The 11,833-nt window shown below is 34.6% G+C and overlaps 1 protein-coding gene across 2 annotated transcripts in view; it reads left to right on the top strand.

Moving 5' to 3' along the window:
• GPR155 (G protein-coupled receptor 155) overlaps window positions 1-10,683 on the top strand; it is a 49,293-nt gene extending 38,610 nt beyond the window's left edge. For both annotated transcript variants that reach the window (XM_036876954.2, XM_036876955.2), the window contains 6 exons: window positions 240-344; window positions 2,212-2,348; window positions 3,767-3,862; window positions 5,697-5,761; window positions 6,984-7,121; window positions 9,517-10,683. In XM_036876954.2, coding sequence (XP_036732849.1) covers window positions 240-344; window positions 2,212-2,348; window positions 3,767-3,862; window positions 5,697-5,761; window positions 6,984-7,121; window positions 9,517-9,769 — 794 coding nt within the window. In that variant the 3' untranslated portion in view covers window positions 9,770-10,683. The remainder of the gene's footprint in view (window positions 1-239; window positions 345-2,211; window positions 2,349-3,766; window positions 3,863-5,696; window positions 5,762-6,983; window positions 7,122-9,516) is intronic.
• Window positions 10,684-11,833: the final 1,150 nt, after the last annotated feature.

The raw sequence follows: 11,833 nt of genomic DNA on the forward strand, positions 1-11,833 counted from the left end.
GGACAATACGTAAAGGAGGTGATCCTTTGCTTGCCACTCTTTAAATGTTAGCTTCTTATAAGCACATCTGAATACTTTTGGACAGATACCTTGTAAATCAGTCTCCCCAGAGGCCGCAGGGGAGACCTGTGCGTCCGCGTGACTGGCTGTGTCTGTACGGCTGGGTCTGGTCGGCGCCTCTCAAAGCCCGTTTCTGCGGTGACCGGGCTCTGCTCTCACGTGTGATTTTATCTATATAGGTTGCTGCTCCTGCTCTATGGGAAATGGTGAATTGCACTGCCCGTCCACAGAACCAGCAGCCAACACAAGCACCCTGGGGCCTGGGACTGCTTCATTTGAGAAAAGTGAGTGCCCGTGAGGATGTATGAGGACGGGTAGGCCTGAGAAGCAGAAGATTCATTATCCTTATGCCTTAAAGGAACTCTACATAGCATTTCTATAGAAGCTACATTATTTATGTTATCTCAAATAAGATGAGAGAAAGTGCTAATAGGATAATAATTGTGTATAATAGAATACTCATTGTAAGAAAATTAACTTCTTATAATGTAGTAATAGTATTATACACACACATATAAAGTTTCCAATAAATTTAACCCAGGTAATAATTCCAAGAAGTTTGCCCTAGGCACCATTATATTTTTGGCCCTTTTTCTTGTTTTAGAAGCTGAGACTTTTCCCTACTCCCTTCCTCCAAGGCCTGGACCAATTAATTAGTGCATGATTACATTTTGAACCCATATACTTTAAATAAACTCTTTTTTATAAAATAAGAAAAATCTTTAAAAGTAATAACCTTTTGGCATATAGACTAAGACTGAATCATATGTATGGTCTGAATTTCAGATTATTTATTTATTTATTTATTGAGGTAAAACTGGTATATAAAATCATATTTGTTTCGGGTGTACATAATAATTTAATATTTGTATACTTCAAAATGATCACCACAATAAGTCCAGTTACCACCTGTCACCATACAACCACCCCCAACCCACATCCCATCAATCTGTTCTCTGTACCTATGAGTTTTGTTTGTTTTTCAGATTCCACATGTAAGTAAAATCATATGGTATTTGTCTTTCTCTGACTTATTTTACTTAGCATTAATACACTCAAAGTCCATCCAAATTGTCACAAGTAGCAAGATTTCCTTTTTATGGCTGAATACTATTCCATTGTGTATGTATTTACATGTATGTACACACTCACACATATATGTATCTCTCACAATTTCTTTATCCATTCATCCATTGATGGACACTTACATTGTTTCCATATCTTGGCTACTGTAAATAATGCTATGAACATAGGGATACATAAGTCTTTTTTAATTAGTGTTTTGTTTTCTTTGGATAAATACTCAAAAGTGGAATAGCTGAACCATATGGTAATTCTGTTTTTAATTTTTTGGGGAACCTCCATACTGTTTGGATAGTGGTTGTACCAATTTACATTCCTACCAATAGTGAACAAGGGTTCCCTTTTCCTCACAACCTCATCAACACTTAATATTTCTTGTCTTTTTGATAATAGCCATTCTGACAGGTATGAGATGATATCTCATACTTGTTTTGATTTGCATTTCCCTGATGAGTAGTAACGTACATGTGTCTGTTGGCCATCTGTATGTCTTCTTTGGAAAAATGTCTATTCAGGATGCCTCTGCCCATTTTTTATCAGATTTACCACAGGTGAAACTTGACTTACTAATTTAGCCTTTAAAAAATATATATATGTATACATAGCTAATTTATAGATCTAATATATATTTAATGTTTAATTATATATAATTATTTAATATAATTATATGTGATCAATTTAATATAACTATCACATATATATTAAAATATACATTGCTAATTTATATATAATGTAACATATACACCATTACATACTAATTATATATGCTAATTATATATAGTATATAGTAATAATTTAGCCTTATATATATATATATATATATATACATATATTATTGAATAGTGTAAAAGGAGCTACTCCATACTAGTATTTTTTCTGATAAAAACAGTCAAGTAGAACTTTCCTAAAACAACATGAAGGAGTTTTCCTCGGATTTCATCTAACATAATATACTGATTCTGAGCTGAATGTGCGTATGTGGTGGTTTACTTAGGAAGTCATTATGAATTTAAAATGCATTCACATAAAAAGCTTTGATTACAAATCGTTGTACTTACTGTTTTATAGATGATCATTGTGTGAGTCGCTGTAACTCCCAGAGCTGCATATTAGCCCAGGAAGAAGAACAGTATCTGCAGAGTGGAGATCAGCAACTGACTCGACATGTGTTGCTGTGTTTACTTCTCATTATTGGCCTGTTTGCTGTAATGTTGCTTCTAATTTTGTTTTGAGGCCATCTTTTTTAAATGTTTGGCAAAGGTTTTAGGCAAGCATCTGGGAGAAACTTAACTGCTACTTCCTAAGGAGGTGGCACTAGGCCATCTGAATCCCAATCTTGAGCTAAATGTTTTGGGGACAAAAGAGAATGAGTAATTTACATTACTCTGTTGCCTAAATGCTCCAATAGCTTGTTTCGCTTAGAATCACTTACTCATTCTAGGCTCTGAACCTGGAATTTGGTAAAACCAGGTATTTCCTGTGATGCAGGGCCACTTTTTCCAAATATATTCCTTGACTGACAGTAGATAATTGGCTACATGATCTCTCAGAAGATATTCCCTGAAGAAACTTTTAAAAAGTCTTTAATTATGAAAATAACATAACTTCATATGATAGATACTAACAAAATTACTGCTCTCTTTTATAATACATTTTTCATGGTTCTAATCATACACATAGATTTATATCCTCTTGTAGCTTATGTCAAGCATTTTCTTTTTGCTGCATAGTTCATAACTGTTACTTTAAATGGCTCAATAAACCATAGAGGAGATACATTATAATTTACTCAACATCTTCCTTAGGAATTATTGCTAGTTTTTCAAAATGCTGTAATAAACACTCTGTGTGGTATATTTCCTTATGATAGATCATCAAAGTTGAGAAACTTGGATCAAAAAGTATAAACATTTCTGTGGTTTTGGATGCATTCTACTAAATTGTTCTCTAAAGGAATAGTGTATTTATAAAGTACTCTCACCAGCATTGAATATTATACACTTTTTAAATTAATAATTTAAAAATAAAATATAACACTTTTATTTTTAAAATGCATTTCTTTGATTACTAAAGGATTTCTAAAAGTAGTTTTATGTCTTTTGTGAATTACCAGTTATCATTACATAATTCTTTGAGATGATTCTGTAATTCACGTAGATATAGGAGATGGCCATGCAGAAGCCCTTTTACGCTAGTATGCTCGTTTATATAGAATATCTGTCAGCACCATTTAAACTGCTGTTAAAGAACAAAAATCAAAAAGTAAGAAATGCTGCCAAGAATTGCTGCTTAGTGAAGTGATTGTTTTCATTGTATAGAACTAATTTTAAAATCAGTCCTGTCTTAGGCTAGTTGGCAGTTCTGATTCTGATGTATTATGTAAGCTTCTGTATTATGGCTCATGTCTTCTTGCTTGAAATGTGATTAGAAGATGTTGTTTGAATGACATCTGTCAAGAGGAGCGGTTGAAACCTGTTTCAAAGACAAAGCCTCTATAGTCTTGGTGTTTTTCCCCTAGTCTTTTTCTCCCTAATTATTAAGTAGATACATTATTGTACTGTGTTCTTCATAGAAAGAAATGATTATCTTACTTCATTTAAAAATACTATTTTCACCTTTACAGAATCTTTCCAGTTGTTTATGGTGGCTATTCAACCAAGAGCCTGGAAGACTGTATGTTGAATTACAGTTTTTCTGTGCTGTGTTTAACTTTGGCCAGGTATTTATTTACTGAGAACTTTGATGGGTTTTTATTTTCCTGGATGGGTTGATTTGGGGGAGAGGGCTGTGTATGTTGTTGTTTTCTTTTAAATCAAGAGTTTCGTTTGTTTGTCAGCTGCTGGTATTCGTGACAGCTGACAGCTGCTGCCTATCTCCATGTTGGTTAAAGTCATCAGAATGCACACTGAGTATTTCAAGCAAAAATACCAAGTAGTTTTTGCTTTGATTTTGAGATAAGGAATAGTAATTTAAGCAGGGACAAGATGCTCCAAGTACTTTTTAAACTGTGTTTTGGTCTTAATAAGTCACTTTGGGAAATTTTGGCCATGGATAGTAATTACCATTCCTTGAGAGTCTGCTATATGCCACCTGTTGTTAAGCATTTTACATTATCTATCTCATTAAACACATCACAATAGTACCTGCAAAGTAGACATTATCATCTGCATTTAAAAATTAAAAACTAAAATTCCATGAAGAACTAGTATGATAGGTGCTGTTATCTTTGTTTATGTCACAATTAAAATGGATATTTAAGGATAAATGACATTTTACATATTGGGAAAATTTTTTCTGTGCAAATTTCAAAATTTGATTCTGTCTTACTTTTTAAGTAGAGAATATTTTGTCCTTTGATTAAGTATCGGGTTGAAAGAAGTACTGTGTTTGAAATCACTAGGTTTCCCTAGTAAACCTGAAATGACTGGCCACATGTTAGTTAACATCTATCAGTAGACACTCCTACAAGTTTTCCCTAAAACCAATTTCTTGAAATATTTTCAGTTTGTTTTGCCTTTATTGTAGGAGCAAAAATGGCTATATCTAGACAGACGAGTGACCCAATCAGTTTATTACAGACACGAGTGTCCAAGACTACTTGATGCCCATCTCACTTGTGATACTGTTTAAGATCTGGTTTTTTTACCCAAGAGCTATAAAATACTATGTTGAATAATTATAGTCTTACTCAGCCCATTCCAACCCGAGCTGTCCGAGGACTGGGACTGAGAAAGCTTCATAAACAAAAACTAATGCTAGGAGCGTTGCATTTGAAATATTGCTCCCAGCTTATGGCTCAAGTGCTTCAAAGGAGGGAGAGACACCCCTGACCCCATTCCATTTTCCCCTTGGGGAGATGTTACAGTAAGATCATTCTTTTTGGTTGTTTATAGCTTGAGGGTGAAGAAAGGTAGGTCCTTCATGTGATATATTGCATTTTCCATCCTGCCTCCCACCAAATTGCGTGTAGATGCTTATCCCACTGTGCCCGACAAATAGCAGTTCCCAGTCTCCTGTCTCCCCAAGCGTTCCTCAGCACCCTCATCTGTGGCTAATATCTGATGCCGGTTTGCCTCATCACCCCAAGTCCTTCAGTCCTTCCCTAAGTACTAGCCAGCTTCATTTCACATAAATTTTGTTCAGTTATTCATTTTGATCAGATAATATAGCACTTGTTAACTCTATTATTTCTGAAGCTTTAACAGGAGAATAATAAATACATAACCACAACAAGAGATGATTTATTTTCTTTTTAAGAAGGGGGAAACAAAGACTTATAGCCCTTAATCTTCTTCAGAGAGCTAGCATGCAAATATGGCTGCTCAGTGCTGGTTTCTAGCACCCACTGGAATTCATAGGACAGATGACTGAGAAGAGGTAGTCAGGTGTCATAGCTGCCCCAGGCACTGAACCTTAGAGGGTCTGCCTTATGTTCCATTTGAAATATTGCTCTGTTTGCTATAGGTTTGCTTCCCCAATTTGGTGGCTTTCATAATTTCTCTCTTAAAATTTCATTGTTGAGTTCATAAAATAAAACTTTTTTTTTCCCATAGGGATTTATTTCCTTTGGCATCTTTGGACTGGATAAACATTTAATCATCCTGCCTTTCAAAAGAAGGTACATTTAATTTTGAAATAAATCTGTATCTGTAAAGGTGATGACAAGGCCATTCCAGTCAGGTACTGATATTTTTAAACCTTTAGTAACTGCTAGGAGATTGCAAGGTTTTAACACATAAAGTTTATCTGTTGATTCACATGTGTTGTAAATCACTGCAGAGAAAATACTGGAAGAATCCAATACTATAATTTGCATTTTAACAAGAATTGATGAACACTGACTTCTATCTATGCCATTAACTACAGAAAGTGAAATGAAACTTGAAAATGTATTTGGAAATAAAAGTAGCAGATGGTATTCCCCCAAAGGTCCACATTTATCTTTCTCCTTTCACAACAGGATTTCTCTATCAAACTGACAATATATAGAAAACTGAAGTTTTCTTCTTTCTAAATTTTTGGTTTTTTATTAGCTTGGTGAAGAGTTTCTTTGAATTCAGATACAGAATTTCTTTATGAAAAATAATGAAGCAGGAACACTCCAACTTGGGGGTGGGAGGAAGAGGCAGATGGGGCAAATACTTGTACTTCCTCATTTGTTTTCAGTCAAAATTAGTAGAAACCAGAAGCGCTAATGGAATTTATTCTACCAACTGTATAAAAGGTGCCCAGTAAATGGCAACTGTTCTTTTTTTTCATCAATCACTATTAACATCATTATCATTAAGATGTACATGCTAAGGTCATAATCCTTTCATGAGGCAGGAAAAGCATAATAGGAAAGGCACTGAACACAGTTATCAGCTTCATAATGTTGATCAGTTAAAATGCTGAACAGACTGATTACCCAGGCTCACAGCAATAGAATCGTTCTGCACTCCAGATCCTGGTATTTGTTGTCTCTGGTACTGAAATTGGAAAGTGATTAAATAAAATACTTGATCTCTGTTATTTTTGCATTTTAAGTAGATTGTAGAATGAGGAACTTCACTTTTTGGTAGAAACAAATGGATCAGACATGTCTGGAAGGTTTATAAAATGTTCACTCCCCCACCCCACCCCAGCCTGCCTTGAACAGAAAATTAAATGCAAGTAGACTGCTTTTAAATTTAAATGCAGGTAGTCTCTGCTGCAGAGACAGTGATGCCTGGGTGTTGTAGATGACAGCTTTGACAAATGCAGCTTTGGAACAGCCATGTTGATGGGTGATAAGTAGGAAGAGGTTCTCTCTCAGTGCTTTTCTTTCCTTAAAAATGGCCTCCTTAAATTTTGGTTTTCAGACTTGAATTCCTGTGGAACAATAAAGAAACAGCAGAAAACAGGGCTTCTCCTGTTCCTGAGGAAATAAAAATGACCTGTCAACAATTTATCCATTATCACCGTGACCTCTGTATCCGAAACATTGTCAAGGAAAGAAGGTAAGTATGGGTTCCAGATTATATTTTTGATGATTAATTTTGGTTTGTATTAGGCTAAGTAGGTGTGACTACATGATTATTTTCAATAAAGCCTATACATGTAAAAGTTAAAATAACTATGGGTTAGTTTAAAGATATAGCATATATATGTATATATATGTAGGAGTCATATCACTTTTCTGTTTTTTTAAATTAATTTCTGATTTCCATAAATGTAAAAATTTTAGAATGAACCAAAATGTAGTAGATTATTAACATTCACTTCATGCTGGCCATTAGTGTCTCACAAAACTTTGAGATACATTGGATATAGAAGTGATTTTATATTCTCCATCTCCTACTGGTATATTATATTAATGATATTGTCAAGAAAATGAAATGAAATTTGTCTCTTAATCCTGCTGCTACTTATTTTTCGCTTAAAGTTCTAATCTTCAGTTTGTGACATACATATTCTTCTAATCAAGATATGGAGAATGCAGCAGGAAATAAGTAAATAAATGTTATAGTGCTAGTATTTTTGGTTGTCATAAAAGAGAAAGACAAAACAAAACATAAAGAACCAAATACTTTTATGTCTATAACTGAAAATTTGAAAGTTACCATTCAGGATGATTCATTTACATATATCATGCTACTATATGTCATTATAACCAGGAGGTAGCCTGATAAAGCCAGCGGGAAGGGGACTCGCTGGGTGGAAACTGACACTTGAACTCATATCCTGGATCTGCCACTTACTAGCTGTGTGAATCGGGCAAGTTCAATTCTCCAAATCTTAGTTTTCCTTTTCTTTAAAATATCTGGCACTTGGGGTTGCTTGAATTAGATCCTGAAATCTATAGGAAAGATAACAAAATCTGTAGGATGGGCCTATTCCGGTTTCTGGAAATGGTAGATTATGAAGAGAAGTTAGTTTCCCACCCTTAAAGGGTCAAAACCAATTATTTCAAAGTACCATCTACATATGGTTTCAACAATTTGAAACTGCTTTTTAAAATTAAAACAGTGAACTCAATGTTAGTTCACAAGCCCAGTGTGAATGCCAACTGTCAGGAGGAAGTGTGGCTTTTGCCTTCTGCAGGGCAGCCCGGTTGCCTCAGTCCCAGAGGGCTGAACGGGCAGGCACTGGCTGGCAGTGGTACTGCTGAGCAGCCTGTGGCACATTCTCTGCCACTCTGAACAGCTCCATGGGCTGTGGTTGTAGCTGCCTGATCAGTCAGAAGGAAGCAGATATTATTCAGTTAGTGTCTGAGATAGAAGTTGTTGGGCTATAAATCAAAAATCAACAAGCAGGAAGAAAGCTCAAACACAGGTTGTAATATTCAGGCTTTTGTTCAAAGTGATTTTGCAGTTGCAAAGCATAAATTAAGTTATCTCACTACTAAGTAAAATACTGATGTTAAAAATATTGTGATTTTATGTGCTTGAGAAAATTTTTCCTGTATATTAACCTTTTCTAATTTTTATATGAAACTCTAATGTATACTCATTTGTGGTTTAATGTTTTAAATTTCTGTCACCTATTTCTCATTTCATCTTGATTTTCATCCACTGTTTCCTATTGTCAAGCACTTTAGGTTTTACACTTTGACTAATGCTTGTCAACAGACTCATGTTGTCTATTGCATATTTGAATGAAAATGTACAGAATTCATTTAAGTGGTTTGTTTACATGTCTTTTTCCCTTGTTTATTTGTTCATACCTGAGGCACCCCACATTTGCATTAGGGAGACATTTTAAACAAACCAAGAAGTAGACTCATACTCAAAGTACACTTAAAAAAATCTTAGATTTGTAGCAAGACAGATGTCATTTATTCCTTCTGTGCTTTCCAATGCAGCAAATTCCTGACAAACATCAGTAAGATTGTCTTGGCTGATGAGGGCAAGAAGAAAGGTTATTTGTGCATTACTACAATAACCAGAAAATAAAGTTTGATTTGAGTAGTTTAGTAATAGTCTTAAGAGCTTGTAAAAAATATCATTTAATGTTCCTAAGATAATTAAATTAACCAATTATAATCAAGATATATTACATAAATTATAAAATATGTAATATTAATATTCAGCTGTCTACAGAACGGATGTGATCATAAAAGGCCATCTACCATAAAAATAATATTTCTTGGTAGAAGCATTTATATTTTCTAAGTCATTTTTTTGTGTTTCTGTTTCACAAGCATTATTAGCATATTTTATTTCCCTCCAGGGGGGCTTTCTAGGGTCAGATGAGTTAACCCTTTATATTCAGAACAGTTTCATTCCTGCCACATTTTTAACTATCATGCTGTGCTCCTCTGTCTCCTTCTGTTTTTACTAGCTTGTCCTCCATCATGCAGTGCTGACACCAGATTTAAAGAATATATGAGTTAATCATTCCTTTGACATACAGGTGTGGTGCAAAGACTTCTGCTGGGACCTTCTGTGGCTGTGACCTGGTGAACTGGCTGATTGAAGTTGGCCTTGCCACTGACCGTGGTGAAGCTGTGATATACGGAGACAGACTGGTGCAAGGCGGAGTTATCCAACATATCACTAACGAATATGAATTTCGGGATGAGTACTTGTTTTACAGATTTCTTCAAAAGAGTTCTGAACAGAGTCCTCCTGTTTTTAATGCAAACACTTCCCCACAGGAAAGATAAAGAAATTGAGCGTTCTTCCCCATCCCCTAAGACCTAAAGTATGAAGGAGATAAGCCCACGTGGAGTTATAGTCTAGCCCCAGATCTGTTACTTACTAACTGTGTGACCCTGGGCAAATTACAACCTCCCTAAGCTTCAGGTGCCTCTGTATAATTTGATGAGATGTGCTACCACCCCAAGAATTTTATGATTTAATGTGTAGGAAACTGACTAAGGAAGGAGAGAAAATCAAATCAAAATTTAAAGTTCTGATAATAAATAGTTAATATAAACTAATTATGCCAACATTTTAAAACATTGCTTCCTGCAACTGCTGTGATATGAAAATCAACATCCAATTTACTATTCTTTAAATTGCCAAATTTGGCAGGTGTACTGCTGATGTGAAGTGGAGCTTAAATTATGACAACTTTGCATTTATTGATAGCACCTCCTAAAAAGAAATTTAATGAGCCTAATAAGAGGCCTTGTTGTTCTGTTCTTCCCATTTCCTTGACAAATAGTACTCATTAAAACCTAGAAGCACTATTTTTCAGGTTTATGTTTTCTTTTCTATCCAAAGTACTAATCTCTGCCATTAGGAGGGAAGTAAGAACCTCCATAAATATTATCCCCATCAACAGAAGTATAGTCTAATCTTTAACTTTAATACTAAAAATAATAATTTGAGCAGATTCACTTAAAATTTATTAATAAAATCATTGCTATGTGATGTATTTTCTGGTGTTTGCACAAAGCATCACAGTGCAGAGGGATAGCCCTATTACCTTATTTCCTGCAGTTAAAAAGAAGAAAAACTACACAGTACAAGCCAAGATTTTTTAATTCTAAGCCTAACATGCTGCTTTTACATTAGAATTGTCTTTAAGCATTCATGTATTTAAAAAAAACCATAAATTTGAAAATTACTAAATGTTGCCCTCAGATAAGCTTTATGTTCAGTAAATTTAAAAAAAGAAATCTATTCACATGACCTTTGAACCTCTATTATTACATGTCAATGCTGGTTTAACTTATGTAAAACATGTTACAAATATTTATTTATCTCATACTTTTAGTGTTTCATATGTAGAAGCCATCTAGAAAATAATTTATAGGGTTAAATCATTGCCCTTTTAATGTAACAAATGTTTGTTTGTTTTTTAAACCTACATGGAAACCTAATGTATTTAACAAGTAAATTATTCTTTAGTGTGTTGTATTAATCTATGCCAACTTTAAGTTATGATTAGGGAATGGGGATGTTTTTTAGCACAACTATCTTGCTGTGGAACTTCTTTCTTAGTATAACCATATTATAACTCTCAGAATGCTCAGGAACATAAAGCCTCATTGCTACATCAGGAGACTTTTATAGTTGCAGCATAAAGATATTAATTCACATGCATGCAGGCAAATCACTGTGGAGAACTTTTTTGTTTGTGAACAAATCATACTACATATGTTCTGTTATGTGCATGAAGGGAACGGGCAGCATCTTTTTCCATGGGAGACATTAAAAGAAAACCCTGGATCAGAATGATCCGTGGTTTCAGATAATGAAGGCTTTGAAGAGATGTTTTTAGGATTAAGGGTAGGCTACTTTTATTAAATGAAAATATTTGTAACTTTTACTCACTGACAAAGCAAGTTTCTCAATAAAACACCTATTTGAACTTGCACTGCCAGCGTCTTTTGAGTAACCTAATGCAGAAGCCATCATAGAGGTCTTTTCTATTAGTTTCCATATTTTCTTAAGTGGGTGTCCTGAGATTATTCTATTCTTTGTGGCCCTGTGGGATCAGTACACAGGGTGTTTCCCAATTAGCACTCAGTAAACATTTTCATTAATGGGTCAATATGACATTAAAGTCCTTTTCACATATTTCATAATTTTAATATGCAGGGTCCTAGCTGGGAAAATTATTTGATACAATATTGGTTAACTTCTGCCACTTTTATACTCATCTTCAGCATGGCCAGTCATTCTTTTCCTTGTTCTCAGTGAGTAATTCCATGCCTAGCTTGCAATTACTTCAACTTGGAAGCTTAAACTTGAGTAAGGTAAAGTGGTGGCATTTTAAG

Source organism: Manis pentadactyla, chromosome 6, assembly GCF_030020395.1.
Source record: "Manis pentadactyla isolate mManPen7 chromosome 6, mManPen7.hap1, whole genome shotgun sequence".
NCBI classification, from domain to species: domain Eukaryota; kingdom Metazoa; phylum Chordata; class Mammalia; order Pholidota; family Manidae; genus Manis; species Manis pentadactyla.